Source organism: Lithobates pipiens, unplaced genomic scaffold (assembly GCF_037356315.1).
Source record: "Lithobates pipiens isolate NorthernLeopardFrog02 unplaced genomic scaffold, aLitPip1_a1.2 Scaffold_19, whole genome shotgun sequence".
NCBI classification, from domain to species: domain Eukaryota; kingdom Metazoa; phylum Chordata; class Amphibia; order Anura; family Ranidae; genus Lithobates; species Lithobates pipiens.
This window is the reverse complement of record NW_027507764.1, coordinates 243931012-243951008: the sequence shown is the minus strand read 5'-3', so window position 1 is coordinate 243951008 and position 19997 is coordinate 243931012. Positions and strand designations below refer to the sequence as shown.

Genomic DNA, 19997 nt, shown 5'->3' with positions numbered 1-19997 from the left:
GATGGGGGTCAGTTAAGTTTTAGATGGGCTGCTGCACACAAGGTTTTTTATCTTAATGCATTAAGATAAACAAAAACGTCTGTCTTTAGAACCGCTTTAATACACCTAAAATTTACCAATTAAAGCAAATGGGAAGTAAGTTAAAACAGCTAATACCCACTGTCAGTGCCGAATGGACCTTCATGTTGGGTCCGCTGTCCCTTTTCAGTGCCCCTAATTTGCAAGACATTGGATGTTAAATTGGATGTAACGCTACTTTCTCTTGGCCTGCAAGACCTAAGGTAACCCCTGTTAAGACATTATAGAACTCTGCTAAACACCATTTAGATTTAACATACATTCAGATTGATGATATTTTGATGAAATGTTTAATGTGATCTTTTTTTAATTTAGGGATATATGGCGCTTATGAAAGAAGATGGAGTTCCTGATGACATGAAAGGAAAAGATAAGATTGTTTTTGGAAATATTCATCAAATATACGACTGGCACAGAGAGTATGTATCCTTTTTTGATCATTCTTGTGTGTTGTTTACAAATGAAAAGGTTTTCAGATTTTTTTTATTTAATAGAACGCCACTGGAGTAGTAGAAATGTCATTACATCTTCAGGCTGTTTGAAACGGTTACATTCCCTTGCAGTAGAGTAAATCTGTAAAATATGACGGACAGAAGCCAATGACCACCTTGGCAGAATTACACGTTTTAGTTTACAATTTTACTTCTTACCACCCAGGCCAATTCTGACATTCCTCTCCTAATTGTAAAAATCTTTTTTGCTAGAAAATTACATAGAACCCCCCACCCCCCAAAACATATATATATTTTTTTATAGGCAGAGGCCCTAGAGAATAAAATGGTAGGATTTGCAATTGTCACACAGTATTTGCGCTTTTTTTTTTTTAAACGTATGTTTTTTGGAAAAATAGACTAGATACCAAACGTGTCACACTTGCAAAGTGTGCACGCTCAATGACCGGCACCAAACTACGGTTCTTAAAATAGGCGACTCTATAGCAGCCTTTACAGTTTAACAATTTAGAGTTACACAGGAGGTCTGGTCCTAGAATTATTGCTCTCGCTAGGTTTGCAGCGATAGATCAAGTATGGTGCAAACATTGTTTACATATAAATGAGTGACCTATGTATGAAATCGCCTTTGCATTTGAACACGGGGGGAAGAGGTGCTTTCAGTTATTTTTTACATTTTATTTTACACTGTCTCTTGAATTATTTTTTTGGCTCAGCTTTATTGCCATCACAAGGTATGAACAACATCCCTTGTGATCGCATGGGCAGTGACAGGTGCTCTTTACAGACACATCTGGGGTCTGTTAGACAGGAGAGCCCAGAAAGGCAGCAGGTGGGGACCCACTCCAACCACATGTATATGTAATCTTGCAGCTATTTACTAGCTAGGATTGCTTTTACATTTAAGAGAAACGCCGGCAGAAATAAAAGATAGCAGGATGATGCCTGTAGCTCCAGGCAAATTCCCAGTATTACCACTGAAAGCCCAGGATGTCATATGATGTCCTACGGGTGGGAAGTGGTTAATTACAAAAAATTAAGTAACTCAGACTGTCGGACCATACCACTACTGATTCTGCATTACAAAGCATTTTAACTGTATTATCATTGAGAAAGTTTAGACGTCAAATACAGTAAGTCTCCCATGTACGAACCTTCGAGGTTGCGAACTTTGAAGATGTGAGCATGCACAGTTTTATTTCATTCAACCCAGTGGGCTGAATAAAAAAAAATGGACAGATCGCCGTACCAACAAAAGCAATGTTTGTGCAGTGATCTTCCCGGCTGTACTGTTGTGTTATGTCAGGGGAACTCCCCCCACCAGAACACACTGTGTTTGCAGACAAAGGCTGCGAGCACTGATCTTTTTTGGACTTACGAACAAGCTTCCGGAACAGAATTTGTTTTTGGATAGAGGACTTGCTGTAGTGTCGATCATTATAGAATAGTTGTACTGTACTTTGAAAGTTAGTTTGTTTTATAATGTAAGCAACATGTTAAAATATTTGACGCAGACCCATGTTCAAGTACACTGATGTCATACAACAATACCACAAACAAGATTTAGTTTTTCTTTTAAAATATTGTAAATGATGAAGTTTATTTGAACGTGACAAATGTAAAATTCTCCTTGCTATAAGAATGTTAATTAACTTTGTAGCAGAGAACTGGGAATGTTTAACTGTGTGAGTTCCTAGTTCGCAGACCGAAGTTAACTTATGAATACCAACAATGCTAATATTAGTCTGGGTGTCTAAGCGTCAAAAACCCTGGTCTCAAAAGGGTTGTAGGAGAAGTCCAAAAGGGTTATAGGAGCTCCTTTGGCTGGACTTCTCCAGGTCACAGGAGTGCAATTCATTTTGCACTCCTGTGATCCCGTTTTCAGCAGAGAGCGGTCTGAAGTCCGCACTCTGCTAACGTCACCAAGATCAGTCCAGCCACCACATCATCCCGGCTGTGGAAGTCTGAATCCGCTAGGTGCCTGGACTGATGGCCGCTCAGCAATCCGCTGAGATGGCTGTTCCCCAATGCACCACAGCTCAGCACTCCAGTGAGCGTGAAGGAGCAGAGTAGGAGAGCTCTCGGAGCCAAGAGAACCGAGCCATTGGCGGTGTTTGATGGCTTGTTTCTCAGTGCAGAAATGCAGGGGGACAGAAGCAGCATTGGACTGATGCTGCATCCACCTAGGTAAGTAAAAAAACAAAAAAGTCAAGCCCATACTTCTCCTTTAACCACCTCAATACAGTGCAGTTACACCCCCTTCCTGACCAGACCAATTTTCAGCTTTCAGCGCTCTCACAGTTTGAATGACAATTACTCAGGCATCCAACACTGTATCCATATGAAACTTGCGTCCTTTTTTCCACACAAATAGAGCTTTCTTTTAGTGGTATTTAATCACTAGTGGGTTTTTTATTTTTTGTGCTATAAATAAAATAAAACCTAAATTTTGTGAAAAAAATGCCTTTTTCTTTGTTTCTGTCATAAATTTTTGCGAATTAGTAATTTTTCTTCATAAATTTTGGCCAAAATTTATACTGCTACATATCTTTGGTAAAAATAACCCACATTAGTATATATTATTTGGTCTTTGTGAAAGTCATAGAGTCTACAAACTATGGTGCCAATCACTGAAAATTGATCACATCTGATCAGGGCTTCAGTACATCAGGTGTATCTCATTTCTTGAGACACTAACAAGTCAGGAAAGTACAAATACCCCCCAAATGACCCCTTTTTACAAAGTAGACATCCCAAGGTATTAAGTAAAGTAGCATGGTGAGTTTTTTTAAGTTGTCATTTTTTCCCACAATTCTTTGCAAAATGAAGATTTTTTTTTTTTTTTTTTTACTAAATTGTCATATTATCAGGTTATTTCTCACACACAGCATATGCATACAACAAATTACACCCCAAAATACATTCTGCTACTCTTCCTGAGTACGGCGATACCACATGTGTGAGACTTTTACACAGCCTGGCCACATACAGAGCACCAACATTGATGTAGTACCTTCAGACGTTCTACGAGCAAAAATGACGCATCTCATTTCTCAACCACCTATTACACTTTTGAAAGCCCCGGAGTACCAGGACAATGGAATTTCCCATAAAATGACCCCATTTTGGAAAGCAAACACCCCAACGTATAATCTGTGAGGCATAATGAGTCTTTTGAATGGTTAATTTTTTTCCAGAAGTTTTTGGAATATGTGGAAAAAAATTTAAACGCATTTTTTTTTACACAAAATTGTAAATTTATAAGATATTTCTAACACATAGCATGTATATAGCAAAAATTACACCCCAAAATACATTCTGCTACTCCTCCCGAGTATGGCGACACCACATGTGTAGGAATTTTACACAGCCTGGCCACATAGAGAGGCCGAACATTGAAGTAGTACGTTCAGGCATTCTAGGAGCATAAATGACACATCTCATTTCATTCCTACCCATCACACTTTTGAAGGTCCGTGACACGCCGCCACCGAAGAAACAGGGATGCGCGCACACGATCGCGCGCATTCCCTTTCCCATTCCCATTCCCTTTCATACGACGGCCTCCCGCCACAATAGGTGCGCCGCCTGGCCGTCATTTGACGGCCGGCGGTCGGCATCTAGTTAAACCAATATTTGTTGCTACCATCCTTTTTATTTAACACGGCAACAAATCTCCTAGATCAGTGGTTCTCAACCTGGGGGTCGAATGATGATTTGCCAGGGGTCACCGAATCCTGGGCTGTTCCTGAAGCCTGCACCGCTCTCCCAGCTTTTTCGTGACTGCCCGTGGCAGCCCACTCAACCATCCATTTAGTTCACTGCATGGCTGGGGGGCAAAGACTAGAGGTCAGCTGACTGGTGAGGAATGTGAAGGGGGAGGGGCTAGAGGAGACCCTATCTCCTGATTTTGACATGGGTGTCACTGCTATGAGACATCACAAAGTCGAAGACACAGTGAGCAACACTACCTGTCATTTTAGTTGCCATTAAAAGTCCCCACTACAATTCTCAGATTAGCAGATGACCTTGATCAAGAGCACCTAAGTTGGCTGATTAGAACCTCGCCCATCACTGACACTGATCCCACCCCCCACCAAGGAGTAAGAGAAGGAATAAAAATATTGAATACATGGAAGGGAGAGAAAAAGAAGGGGAGAAGCAAAGAAAAGGGAGAGAGAGAATAAGAAAAAGAACAAGAAAGACGGCTAGAGCGAGGGATGGGAAAAAAAAAAAGAAATTATGATAAAGAAAGATAAAAGGGAAAGAAAGGAGGACAAAGGGTAAGAGTGGTACATCCACAATGTACCATAAGGGATTTTAATACTGTAAGAGTGGAAGGGATCTGGGTCCGTGGGTTAGGGGTGCAAATTACTTGTCTTACCTTGGTTGCTGACAATCCATGCTGTGAAAATAATTTTACTGTTAGGGGTCCCTACAACTTGGGAAATTTTATCAAGGGGGTCACTGCACTAGGGAGGTTGAGAAACACTGTCCTAGATACACCTGCATGCAGTTTCTGAGCGTATTTGTACTGTAGGTTGTTCGGGCATCCTGAATTCCTCAATTCCATTGCAGACTTTGGCTGTCTTATTTCCCATCTGCAATTAATTGCAGAGTGCCTCAATGATGTTTAGATCAAGGCTCTGTTGGGACCATAACATCAGTTGCAAAACTCCCATTTTGTTTTTTTTTTTTGTTTTTTTTTAGCTGCAGGTAGTTAAATTTTGGTCATTGTCATGCTGCAGAATAAAGTTGGGACCAATGAGGTGTCCTGATGCAGTTGACATGAATTGTAACTATACATTACAACAACAGTGAAGTGCTCCTTGGTACCAAATATCATCTATTACCGGTAACTTAAAATGTGAATATAATCATCATATCATGCAATAATCAGATATGAGTAGTGAGAAATAATCCCATAAACAATCCAATTATAAGTGACTATTCCAAAACGTGGAATATACTTCATGTGCCACGAAGCACAATGTGAAAAAAAAAATTTCCACGCCCTCTGAAATCTTCCACCATACAAGACCATCAAAAGAGTCACCTACGTGCCCAGTCAAATGTCTGATCTCCTCGTGCTGTTTACACTTTAATTTATCAAGGTGGTCAACAGCAATTTTATACCACAAGCAATAGGTCATCAGCACTTCGGGATCATCTTAATACTCCACAGCTCTTGCATAGGTGGCTCAAAATAATATAAGAGGAGATACAGATAGTGTAATTTCCAGTAATATTTATTAAGTGCATATAAAAGAATAGCACTCACAATTTGTAGTGACACATAAATGTGTCAGACCGCAGTATGCATTTACACAATAGCAATACGTTGACTCGGCAAAATGGCCCCTGGCTCCTCCCAGCATGGTGAGGTCATACAGGTTCTGCCCTACTGACACGTTGTGCTCCCCTGGGCTTTCTTAAAGAGTAAGAATCAATTACTCTGAACGGTTTGAGAGAGTTGATGTTTACTGCAAGGCAAGGAGTGAATATTACCCATGATGGCCTTGAGAACTACAGTAAATACAAGCGAGGTAATGCCTTTTGCCTGAATAAGAACACATACAGTAGAGATTGTGAACATAAAGGCTTGCAGAACAATGCGTGTGTGTGCTTCACACAGGGCTGCACTGTATATATGCTACGTTGATGAAAATAAATGATTGTACACTGCTATAAATGCAAGTAATTTTGTCCATCAGCATCTGAAACGACTGTAATTATTTTCAAATGCAGCTGTTCAGTATTTAGAAGTAAACTAGAGAAGAAGTCTCATACCCTGATGAGTTTCCAGACCACACATTAAGCTGATTCTGACGTCAGCCAGGCAAATGGCAACTGTGGTTTATTCATCAAGACTCTCCTCCTTGATTGGCTGAGACACAGCAGCGGTGCCATTGGCTTCTGCTGCTGTCAATAAGTTAGCCAATCAGGAGAGAGGCACGGGGCCAAACTGTGGTTCTGTGTCTGAATGGACACACAGAGCTATGGCTAGGCTCGGGTGCCCCATAGCAAGCTTCTTGCTGTGTGGGCACTCAACAGGAGGGAGGCACCAGAAGTGCCAGCAAAGGGACCTGAGAAGAGGAGTATCCAGGAGGAACCATTTCACAGAGCAGGTAAGTATAATATGTTTGTAAAGTCTCTTTTTTTATTTAAAAATAATAATCACTTTAAGTTATTTCTTTATTTATGTGGGACCATCCTAAACCTTCCCCTGTCGTCAAGGGGAGCCTGCTAAGGAATACAGGCCAGAAGGTCCCAGGAATGATAAAAAAAAAATTGTGGAAAGGGAGACCATTTGTATACTGTGCAAAACAAAAATAAAATTATTTTCTGCTTTAGAAAAGAATGCATGAGAATGTCGCCTTTGGGTGCAGTGTGCTGCAGTATAGGTCTGATTGCACTCTACTTTTTGTTGTGTCCTCTTCCCTCAGATGGCATTGCTCTGGGACATCCCAGACAGTAATTACTGTGGCTCTGTGACCCATGATGTACGATAAAGAATATAGGATTTTTATAACCGCTTACCTGAAAAATCTTTTTCTTGGAGTACATCACGGGGGACAGAGGTCCCTCCCCTCTTTCTGGTTTACACGTGTATTGCTTTGCTACAAAACTGAGGTACTCCCGGTAAGGGGAGGGGCTATATGGGGAATTGTACTTCCTGTTAAGGGCGTGGCTCCATCACCAAAAGGTGCCTACATAACCCAGACAGTAATTACTGTGGCTCTGTGTCCCATAATGTACTCCAAGAAAAGGATTTTACAGGTAAGCTGTTGTAAAAATCCTGTTTCTTTACTTACATCAGGGGACACAGAGCCATAGTAATAACTAGGTGGGTTATATTGGACCATCAGGTGCTGGACACTAGCACACCCCTTAAGGCGTGAACTTCCCCCATATATCCTCTCCCACTACTGTGTCTAAGGTGTTGGGCACATGTAAGGATGTGTTGTATTGAGCTCCACTGGCAGTAATCCTTTGAGAGCCAGCCATCCTGATGGATCTGTTCTGATGTCTCTGTAATGGACTAAATGAATGGTACCTAGGCCTCGTCATCCGAAGACACAGGGTTTTACTTGCGAATGCTTTAAGAGCTGGGCCCTGGGATCCAGTACTTTTTGGTAGTAAGGCCAATAAAAGTTTACTGGCAGGGTCTTCTCGCAGGTCGAGGATTGTGGGATAACCTGAGTGTTCCCCAGTTCCTGAAGGTTTCCTTTTAAGGTCTCAGAGCCTACAGTGAAGATTCTGGCACCCCTTTAGCCAGTTTAAGGGTTCAAGGCATAACGGTCCTAGCCTATTAGAAGATCTACTTTTAATAGATCATTCAGCTACAGGTCTAAAAGTCTGATCTCAGCTGTAGATATCTGAAATCTCTAGGTTGGATTCTCGGCCTAGGAAGATTCTCCTTAAAACCATCAAGGAGGTTACTTGGGGGCTGGTTATAGATACCATACAGAAGAAGGTATTCTTACCCCAGTCGTGAATCAGTTCCATTGTAGGACTAATTCAACTTATCAGGATAAAGGAAAATTCCTTCATTCGGCTGCAAGAGATTTTTAGGGGAAATGGTGACATCCTTCAGGGCAGTCCGTTAAGCACAGATTTATTCAAAGACTGCTTCAAGACACTATCCTGTTGGTCTGGAATAAAGAGGATTCAGGCCTTGTTTGTTTCCAATACGCTTGGCTCCCCACATAGGTCAGAGCCTAAATTGGTGGTTGTTATCCAGCAGGAGGGAAAATCTTTATCCTGCAAGGTGTTAACAGATGCCTGCCTTCTAGGCTGGGGAGCAGCCCTGGAAGAAGATTTTGTCCAGTGGAGATGGTCCAGGTTAGAGTACCTTGCCTATCAACTTTGTTGGAAGTTTCAGGCAGTACATCTGGCCGTAGAATTTTGGCGGTCAGATTACGGGACTGTCCTGACAGGATTAAGTCTGACAGAGCCTGAGACCATCTGCCATAAGACTGAGCCTGTACGCCATACTCTCTCTCTACTGTATAATCTCTTGTCGTCAATGGACGTTGGGCCCCCCCCCAGCGTTCAGTCGTCAGTGGGAAAGGGACCTGGGACTACGCTTTACCCCCCAACAGGTAGGGAAGATCTTGGCATTGACACACAAGGCCTCACTCGCAAATTATTTCCAAGAATCTGGCTACAAAATAGTATCCCGTTGGTATAGGGTTCCTTATCTCCTACATAAGATGAACGACTCAATTTCGGACGAGTGTTGGCGTTGTCAGTCCGCGACAGGGTCCATGATCCACATCTTCTGGACGTGTCCTATGCTGGACACGTTCTGGAGGGATGTGGTGGAGACGATTAAGCGGCTTACCTCGGTGGATCTTCGGGGTAACCCTGCCGCATGCCTTCTTCATTTGACAGACCGGACCTTCCGGAAGTATAAACAGACTCTGGCGATGCAACTACTGAACGTGGCGCGCGTATGCATACCAGCGATGTGGAGGCAACCCCAACCCCCTATGAAGACCTTATGGTATTCTAAGGTTAATTATGTTCTCCGGATGGAGGAACTGACCGCCACCCTTTACAATACTGAGGAAAAGTTCTGTGAGAAGTGGAGACCCTGGAGGTACTTCACTGACACTCAGACATACAGAAATAAAAAACTGCAATAAAAAACACTCAGACATACCTGCGCGAGGTTGCATCTGTGGCCGACCTGGCGCCCGCCTGATGCCTATGTTGGCGCGTCAATCTGGGAAGTTGGACACAGGCCTTTGGCCATCTTCCATGGATGGAACTGGAGTCCCCCTGTGGGGTCCCTTCCAATGCCCACTCCTATCCCTCTCCCTCCCCCTTCTTCTTTTTTTTTTTTCTTCTCTCTCTCTCTCTCTCTCTCTCTCTCTCTCTCTCTCTCTCTCTCTCTCTCTCTTTCTTCTCCTTTCCTCTTCCGCTTCTCTGTATCTATCTCCTCTTTCTTGGCCCACCGGGCCACGGCCATATGGGCCCGTGGTGCTGGTACGGACCTGCATGGACCGAATAGCTATGAAACAGCGGATCTATAATGCTACTCTCTTGGGGGGTGTCACTAGGATGCTGGAGACCCCCTGGTTGCTAGAGCTCTTGCTAAGGATGGCACGGTACGTCCATGCAGATTAGCACCTGTGTACATTTTATAGGCGTCTAAACATTTTCAACATACGATTCCATACCTTTTACTGCTTGTACATTGAATTGACGTGTACGACTGAGCCAAATTGTTATGTTTTCAGAATGTATTGTTTACTCTGTACAACTTGCACTAAAACTCAATAAACGAATAAAAAAAAAAAAAATAGTCTGACAGAGCCACGGTGGTGGCTTACATCGATCACCAGGGGGGAGGCACGAGAAGTCGTGCAGCCCAAAAAAGGGGGGTGAATAATGTTCTAGCCTTGACAGAACACAACACTCCTTGCCTATCGGCAATTTTAATATTTCCGGCATACTACTTGAGACGCCAACAATTATTTCCGGGAGAATGAGCTATTCACCCCGACATCTTCCTAGCAATATGTCAGATGGGGGTACTCCGGACATGGACCTATTCGCGTCCAGATTCATTAATAAGGTCGACAACTTTATGTCGAACAAGGGGTCCGCTAGCAGGTGGAACAGATGAGGGGATAAGTTTTCACTGTTCTACGCATTTCCTCCAGTTCTGCTACTACCACGCCTTCTCTGCAGGATTAAGCAGGAACAAAAGGAGGTGATTCTGGCGGCCCCAGCGGGGTCCCAGAAGATCTAAATTTATCAAGATCATAAAGATGGCAGTAGGAGTCCTTTGGACTCTGCCATTATAGCCAGACCTTCTTGCACAATGACCAGTATTTCATCCTGCCTTACGGACAAGGAGTTTAACAGGTTTAACTGTTGAATCCCACTCTAAAGGATCGTGGGTGATCTCCTTCGATAGTGTCTGCTTTGATTAATGCCAGGAAGCCGGCTTCCAGAATCACTTACTTTAGAGTCTGGAAGGCATATGTTTCTTGGTGTGGATCCAGGGGTTGGCACCCCAGGAAGTATGTCAATAGGCAGGATTCCTGCATATGGGATCTGAAATGAAGTTGGCCTTGACTTGTGTATCAAGAGCCAGATCCAGGCAGTGTTGATGTCTTTTCCTATGGCCTGTTGCTTCCCACTCTTTGTGCGTAGCTTATTCAGGGGCTAACACGGTTTATTCCCCCTATCAAGGCACCTCTAAATCCTTGGGATTTAAAATTGGTCTCATCGGCTTTGTTAAATCAGCCATTTGAACCTTACGAAAAATTCCCTTTGGTTCTTTGACAAGAAAGATAATCTTTTCTGCGTGCCATTTCTTCTGCTAGAAGAGTATCGGAATTAGCGGCTCTGTCTTGTAGGAGCCATAGTTCATCATATACAAGGATGAGGTGGTGTTATGTCCTCATCCTGAATTCTTACCAAAAGTGGTGACAGGTTTTCATTTAAACCAAGATGATATTCTTCCTTCTTTCTCCCCAGAGCCGTAATCTGGGGAAAGAGAAAGCACTACATTCTCTTGATGTAGTAAGAGCGATCAGCGTCTATTTAAGGACGACTGCTCAGGTTCGCAAAACACAGGTTTTGTTTGTACTGCCAGAAGGTCCAAGATGTGGACAAGCAGTGTCAAGATCCACTATTTTCCAAATGGATTTGTCAAGTGATTGATCAAGCTTCAGCTTAAAGAAGAAAGTTCTTCCTTCTCATATTAAGAGCACACTCATCCTGGGCGATTAGTGCCTCTTGGGTGGTGCATCATCAGGCTTCTATAGCTCGGATCTGTAAGGCCGCAATTTGGTCTTCGGTTCATACGTTTATCCGATTTTATCAAATCGATATTAAAGGTCATGAGGATATTGCCCTTGGGCACAGCATATACTGCAGGCTGCAGTATGAGTCTTCTGGCCTCCTGTTTTTTGTTCCCCCCCCTTCTATTGCCATTGCTATGGGACATCCCACATAGTTATTACTATGGCTCTGTGTCCCCTGATATAAGAAAAGAAAATAGGATTTTTAAAACGGCTTACCTGTAAAATCCTTTTCTTTGATGTGCATCAGGGAACGTAGAGGTCCCTCCCTTCTTCTTATACACTTTGATTGCTTGGCTACAAAACTGAGGACTCCCAGTAGTGGGAGGGGTTACATGGGGGGAAGTTCACGCCTTAAGGAGCGTGCCAGTGTCCAGCACCTGATGGTCCAATATAACCCACATAGTTACTACTATGGCTCTGTGTCCCCTGATGTACATCAAAGAAAAGGATTTTTGAGGTAAGCTGTTTTCAAAATCCTATTCTTTTTCCGCTATGTGATCCTTTATTAAACTCTAAGTATCTTCTCAGCTATAGAGTTTAACAGGTCTCTAGTTACTTGGTAAATTTGATCCCTATTTAAATATGGGCACCACATTGGCCTTTCACCAATCCACTGGAACTATGCCAGTCATTAAAGTCCCTAAAAATTCGAAACTATATACACTATATAGGAAATTCATTAAAATCACGTTTATATGTTCAATTTTACTAAAGCATGATTAAATCATTTGTAGGCAGATGATATTCTTAAAAATGATCTCATTTTGCCTTTGTACTACTGTAATCCCCTTAACATCAGCATGAGAAAGAAAGGGTAATTACTGCATGCCAGCCAGGGTTCATTACAGTGTTGTGAATTTAGAAAGTTGTTTTCTTACTTAATTATAGATTACAGTGATGATGTTGTCAGGGAGTTGCTACTCCTTTACTTGCATACTCTCATTCAGGTTGTAATGCTGCTTCTGCAGTGGAGTAAAAAAATGATCATGATCTTTCATAATTTCAGGTAGGTTAATTGGCTTCTGTCCAAAATTGGCCCTAGTATATGAATGGGGACCTTGGATTGTGGGCTCCTTGAGGTTAGGGACCGATGTGAGTGTGCAATGTACAGGGATAGGGACAATTGTGGACACTCACTCAGGTTGACCTGCATGGACTGATGTCTTTATTCAACCTTACTAACTATGTAACTATGGAAGGTGTGTTTGATTTGAAAGGCTGGCTGAACAGTAAAGCAGTATTTGTATATATAGTAATTTGCCTACCCTTACTGTGTACATACCTTAACTCTAGTAATGCATGATGTTTAACATTTAATCAGTTAAATTTTTTCATGGTCCCTAAAGCTTATTTTTTGTTTTTTTTGTTTTTTTTGTTTTTTTTTACTTGGTCCCTAAAACTTATAACCTGTGGTGGTTTGAGAGTAGAGCTGCAACTAAAGATTAGTTTGTCTGTCGACTAATCTATCGATTATTTTTTGGATTAGTCATCGACTAGACGATTATTTTTTTAAATTTTTCTTTTAATCTAGTGTTTTTTTTGGGTTTGTTTTTTTGATTAGCTAATTAATCCTTTGGATAACTTTACAAAAAAATAAGTACATAAAAAAAAGGTAAGATAAAAAAAATATAACTAGTACATACATATATATATATTATATATAAGTATGTATTTATATTCTTTTATCTTACCTTTTTTTATGTACTTATTTTTTGCAAAGTTAAGATAAAAGAATATATATATATATATATATATATATATATATATATATATATATACTTTTATTTTCTGTTCAGAAGTTCATGAATGTTTATAATTAATTTTTTACAATGCTTTCTTTTTTTAAGGGGGAGGGTGTGTGGGGGCAGTGTCAATGTGTTTTTATTTTTTTTTGTTTTTTTTTTACAATTTTTTTTGTTATTTATTGCAATTTTTATCAGCCCTGTTGGGGGGGGCTATGGTGAGATATCAGGGGTCTTAACAGACCTCTGACATCTCCCATTTGAGACAGGGAAAGGGACTGGGGACACAGATTCCCCAGTCCCTTTCTCTGCAGCCTCTGCTGCACTGATAATGAATGGAGAGAAGACAGCGGCTTCTCTCCATTCATTAACTGAGACATTGTAATCACAGGTGGTTACAATGTTTCAGTTATGTGAATGGACGGAGTCAGTGGTCACTGACTCTGTCCATTCTGAAAACGAAGGATCCGGGTTTACGGGCTCCTACCTCCGCTCTCCATCTCGCTATACCGAGGGGGGTGGCAGCACGGAGGGGGGCACAGAGAAGAGAGAGGGGGACAGATGCACGGAGGGGGAGAGGAGAGGGGGGTGGGAGCACAGAGGGGGACAGATGCACCGAGGGGGAGAAGAGGGGTACGGCAGCACGGAGGAGAGCGGGAGACACGGAGCAGTGTGACGCATCGACGCCCTACACGCATGTCAATGTATTTTTGTAGTCAATGTAATCAATTACGTTGACTCGTCGTGTCAGCTCTATTTGAGAGTGTCTAAGAGGAAAAAAAAATTTATTATCTCCTAGATTGTAAGCTCTAATTACTCCTAGATTGAATTGTATTGTAACTGTACTGTCAGCCCTCATGTTGTAAAGCGCTGCTCAAACTGTTGGCAATATATAAATCTTGTATAATAATAATAGTTTCCAGCAGGTTGACGCATTTTCTAGATGATACTTTTTTTTTGTTTATAGTTCAGAAGCCTTATAAACCTTGTGGGTAAAACAGTTGATCAGAAAAGTTTTGGGAAATAGAGCAGTTGAATCATACAGATTTTCATATGAGCAGAGGGGTGAAAAGAAAGGAGTAAGCCAGGCCTCTCATTTATCCTTGTGTTGTGGATGTAAGATATCAAGGTACAACATTGTACCGGTTTTGAATTTAGCATTATTTTGTGTCCGATTGTTTGCTGCCTCCACCGTTTACTATCTTTACACTCCTTGCTCTGTTGTAATCTTCCCTCTGTAATGAGTACTTCCCAGTATTCCTCGGGTCAGACCTATAGTGCATGATGCATAAGTGTGACCCTAATTGCTGTGCTTTAGGGGGCATTATTGTTGTTCCCTGTTTTGGCTGGTTAAACTGATTTTAATATTATTAGTTGTTATATTTTATCTTTTTCAATATATGTGTGACTGTATATGATGGGCATCTCTATACTGTTTGTTTTTAAATTGATATGTATTTTGTTGTTGCCTACTAGGGTAAGACTGGTCATAGGGGCATGGGTGAGACCCACAGTGACTGACACATTGTGGGCATTATGTAGCTACCATGCTACCCTGCTACCCTTTTAAACATGTGACCATGTTATCTGGCAGGGGAAGTCTTCTGGCATAGAATTACTTTGTGGCTCTTCTAGGTCATGTGAGTGAATGTAGAGAGCTGCAAAGGAATCTGTTGCTGAAAGAAATGAAAAGGTGTGTCACAATAAATCTAGTCCTTTTGGAACACCCACGCTTTCTAATTATGGCTAATTTGTGCTACACTATCACAATGTGTATGAAATGCTTTCTTCAGCCACAGGAAACCGTCTCTACTATACTTCTATTGAATTTGAACCCCTCCCCCAGCAAGCTGTTTCTTTCAACTGAATATCACTAGAGCCAATCAAGAAATGTTACATACCTCAAATGCATATTCTTTGTTCTCAGGTTCTTCTTGGGAGAGCTAGAGAAATGTTTGCAAGACCCAGAAAGGCTGCCAGTGATATTTGTGAAGCATGTAAGTAAACCAATATAACTGGCTTTCATTTGCTTTTTGCATGATTTTTTTTCTTTTAAACTGACACCAGATGGCAATATGTTTTGCTTATTATAATTCAATAAGTATTTGTCGAATAAACAAATATTTTGATCTAAGGGACACCTAAGTAATCATATTTTGGATGGAGATTTGATCGTCTTAATAAGCTTGATTGTTATAGACTAATTTATGGAAATTCTGGACAGAATTATTTTAAACACATCTGTACTGACTGGTACAAGCCTGCCAAATCTCACAAAACACACCCTGCGTATGTTATTCCAGGTTTCTGGGCTCCACATGGAGGGTGGAGCTGACAACTAATTTACCTATCCAGCTGTTGCATGTATCAGATGAACACAACAAAGCTCAGCCTCTCGGCAGCCTCCTTAATACTTATTCTGGGAGAATACTCATGAAGGTTACCAGCCTGACAAGCTGATAAATTATTGATGCCTTGCTGGTTCTGGGGATTTGGGACAGGCAAAATTCTGTGTCTCAAATAACATTTTGGAGGTCTAAGCAATTTGGTTGCCTCTACAACACTCGACCTCCCAGCTGGAAAGTTATCTAAGCTAGATTCAGTTGGATTATAGTATGTCAAGGCCTGGATTAGGGGAAGGGGTCCTACGCTCAAATGTTTTTCATGACCTGTGTTGCAGGTAGGCCATATGTGAACTTTTTAGCCTCCAGGTTTACTCAGTCTGGACAGTTTAGTTTCTGGGTACAGCAATCCTCTTGCATATGCATGGTATGTTCTGGTACTTCATAGGATCAGAACAGTCATATCTGTGTCCTCCTTCCCCTTCAACTCTTTCCTTATTTGCTTTTCTGGATTGAGATAGAAGGCAATCCGGTGATAGTTATCGCTGCAGTTTGGTCCAGTACAATGTATTCGCTTAGAAACGCATCTAAATGTTTTAACTTATCTACACACTCCTCCAACATCACGAACTATGAAAAGGAGCTCCACATTCTTACCACCCCAACAATAAAGAACCCTTTACGCAGCTGCTGATTGAACTGCTTCTTGTCCAACTTCATTGTGTGACCATGTGTCTTTTTAAGAGAACTAAGATTAAATAAAATTCTCCCAGCACTAGAGTGTTTTTACTTCCTCATAACTGAGGTCCACCAGCCCCCTTATATGCTTTGTTGCTCTCGCTGGCTCTCTCCAGTTCAAAGTTCATAAGCAAACACTGAGCTTGAACTACCTATAACAACCTCTATATCGTTTATGAATAAATTAAACACATTTGGTCCCAGGACAGAGCTGGGGCACCCCGCTCACAGCTTTTTATTGAGGTTCATGCAAGGTCATCAAAGCCAAAAGACCCCAATTTGTAAATTAATCATTTGTGGGTTGCTGTATCAAATACCTTAGCGAAACTTAGATACACAGACCTTCCTCTATCCAAATTACAGCTCCGCTCCTCATAGAATGTTAAAAGGTTGGTCTGCTAAGAATCTCTTACAATACCTGTCATTAAGCTTTCCTTAACATTTAGGAACAATGGTCTGGCTATAATATGGCTAAGTTCTTCAGTTTAATATATCCGTTTCCACATTGTATTTTTATTATTTCTGGCCTATATCTATTAATCTGAACGATCTTGAATGTTTTTTAACTTTGTGAACTTCCCCACACATTTACTACATTGAATTCTGTGACATGTATCCATTACTACAGATCTGCTGAGAGAAGTTGTTTCTTGAGACACATTTAGTGCAGGAATCACAGCTTGCAGGTAGTAAAACATAGCCAACAGATACAAAAGGAATGGAGATTGATTTTTCATAAGATTATCCGTTCGTTAAAAAAAAAAAAAAAATTGTATTGCTATTACAATGCTAATGTTATCAAATTAAAGTTTTATGCTGTGATCAGAGAACATTTCAATCTTTGCTCCTTTTTTTTTCTTTACAGGAGAGAAGGCTACATATGTATATTGTTTACTGTCAAAATAAACCAAAGTCAGAACATATTGTTGCAGAATATATTGACACGTATTTTGAGGTAAATATAATGTTGTGCACGACATATGCCTTAGGCCTAATTCAAAATGCAAATTTTGGTTTTCATCTCTTAGAATGGATAAGTACTCTAATCGCCAGTCTTGTACACATTTACAAATATACCCTTTGTGGTGGCTAAAGTATCTTGCTTTCCTTATAAAATCTCTTTAAAAAAAATGATTATGAGGGTGACTGAAATAAGAAAAGAATCATCTCATTCGCTGAGTCAAAATTTACTTTAAAACTGAGCATGCTGTATTTGTTTAGTAAATCAACCCATAGTGTAAAACTTAGATGGACCATCTCACTAGAAACCTTATTTAAAAGAAAATGCATTGAGTAAAACTGCCCATACACTACAAAATTTTTTAACACATTTTTGTACAAACATGCATCTCAAAATTCTTAATACTTTCTAAAACTTGACAAGCGTTGTTCAGAAGTACTTCAACATTTTGTTTGATTTTAACATTCTGTTTTAGAATCATGGGCTTTCCTGAACAAAAACCACATTCACTGTTAAAAAAATAAAAATAAAAAAAAATTTGCTTGAGGATAATTTTCTATCTTTCTCCTTCCAACTTTCTCAGTACTGTGGTTAGAAACTAATATTGAATTGACACCATCAGCTATTACAAGATCAAACAAATGTTCCTAAAACATAAACATTTTAATTAAATTCTACTATTGCATGACCAGATTAACAATGGTTTCAGCTGTAACTCTTTCTGCTTGAGCAAAATTAACATTCAGAAATATAGTTTAATACCTTGTTCTTTCAGTCCAAAATATATCTTCTTGAAAGTGATACTAAAGTCTAATTTAAAAAAAACAAACAAACATGTCATACCTGCTCTGTGCAGTGATTTTGCACAGAGCAAATCAGATCCTTCTTTTATCAGGTCCCTCTTCGGTGCTCTTGGTCCCTCCCTCCTGTTGAGTGCCCCCACAGCAAGCACCTTGCTATGGAGGAAGCCGAGCCACGGTTTCCCGTGCCCATTCAGACACAGAGCTGTGACCCGGCCCCGCCCCTCTCTCTCCTCATTGGCTCACTGACTGACAGCAGCTGGAGCCAGTGGTGCTTTGCTGCTGTCTCAGCCAATGAGGAGGGAGAGTCCCAGAAAGTCTAGTCTCTCTTGCACATCACTGGATTGAGATCAGGCTCAGGTAAGTATTAGGGGGACTGAGGGGGACTGCTGAACACACAAGGCTTTTTATCTTAATGCATAGACTGCATTAAGATTAAAAAAAAACTGCCTTTGCAACCAGTTTTACTTGTTCTGATGTATACAGTAACATCTCCATCTGTATGACAAACATGATACTAATGTTGGTTATAAGAACAATGATTTTTTTCTATAAATTAAAAAATATATATAATTGACATACATTAACTAATTCAAATCATTATAAATTTGTTGCATGCCCTGCGATTTCTTTGGATAAAATAATAAGTGTATCAGTAAGACAATAAAAGTATATCAAACACTCAAATCATTCTTCGTAGAACAGTGATAGGAAATATATATTATATAAATTTCCTATCACTGTTCTACGAAGAATGATTTGAGTGTTTGATATACTTTTATTGTCTTATTGATACACTTTTATTGTTTTATCTGAAGAAATCACAGGGCATGCGATGCGTTTTTATACTGCCTAGAACTGGATATATATTGACCTTTGAACATTGCCTCTTTCAACCATATCTTTCATTGAGTACCTTTGCACTTTATTACGCACAGTATTTAGGTTCATAGTGCAGCATTACCTTCACTTTATTTTTTTTTAATTCTTTACTTTTTATTAAATTTCAAATTGACAAACTTAACATACATTATTAAAATGTTATACAACAGGTAGTACAAATTAGAAAAAAGCTATTATTATTTTCATACCTTCCTTTATACCCGCTTAACCCTCCCAAATCCATCCCCCTACTACACTCCTTCTAGTCTCAAATTATGCCAATCAAGTTACTCGTTGGTTAATACCAAAAATAAAAAAAAGACAGAGAGAGAAAAGACCCAAATTTTACCCCGAGGTATAGGTGGGAAAAGAGCTATACAGAAGAGATTTGCAGGTGGGTGACAACAGGGGGGACTCTATCCGCCCCACTGCCGCCCCCCTCCCCCACCCCCCGCAATGAACAGCCCATCTCACTCAGCCAGGGGCTCCATAAGCCTACAAACTTCTTTACGTTATTTTGCCTAATTTTGTAAGTTATTTTGCCTAATGTACATCGCCCTCTTACTCCATATCATATAGTTAATAGACTCGGTCCATAGTATAAGAGGGTGAGGGGGTCTTAGCCTGCCAGTCCTGCGCTATTAATCTCCTCGCCTGGTATAAACATCTCAACACTGATACCTTTTGTAAGATGTAAGATTCTACCTTCCTCAAGGCTTCCTAGAAGGCAAATCTTAGCCTCGGGTTTCAATGTAGTCTTTAAGATTTTATTTATCCTCTCCGCTATTTCTATCTAATATCTAAATAACTTTGGACATTTCCACGCCATATGGATAAGATCTCCTGTCGCCTTACATCTAGGGCATTCATCATTAGACTTCCTACCAAATGTAAACATTTTTTGGGGGTTGTAATAAGCTCTATAAATAAGAAACAAATGGGAAACCCTCTGTGAGGGGGATATCAAAACCAGGCTTCCCTGTTCTAGTATATTATCCCAGTGTTCTAGGGTTACCGGCCCTATATCTCTCACCCACCCAAATCTTGCTAGAGTCCCTTTTCGCTCATAATTCTATCTCCCAGACTTGCATATAGCTTGGAAATTAAACCTTTCATTGGACCAAGTTTAATTATTTTTTTGAGTAAAGGAGTCTTTACCCATTCAATGGTTAAGGA

The 19997-nt window shown here is 40.5% G+C and overlaps 1 protein-coding gene across 5 annotated transcripts in view; it reads left to right on the top strand.

The window, feature by feature from the left end:
* The window catches only part of TRIO (trio Rho guanine nucleotide exchange factor), a 751422-nt gene that overhangs the window by 602205 nt on the left and 129220 nt on the right, over window positions 1-19997 (top strand). For 4 of the 5 annotated variants that reach the window (XM_077491869.1, XM_077491868.1, XM_077491871.1 and 1 more), the window contains exons 34-36: window positions 394-497; window positions 15026-15095; window positions 17044-17133. In XM_077491869.1, the coding sequence (XP_077347995.1) occupies window positions 394-497; window positions 15026-15095; window positions 17044-17133 (264 nt within the window). Of the gene's footprint in view, window positions 1-393; window positions 498-15025; window positions 15096-17043; window positions 17134-19997 lie in introns of those variants that run through there. The other variant, XR_013277581.1, reaches the window with a different exon arrangement.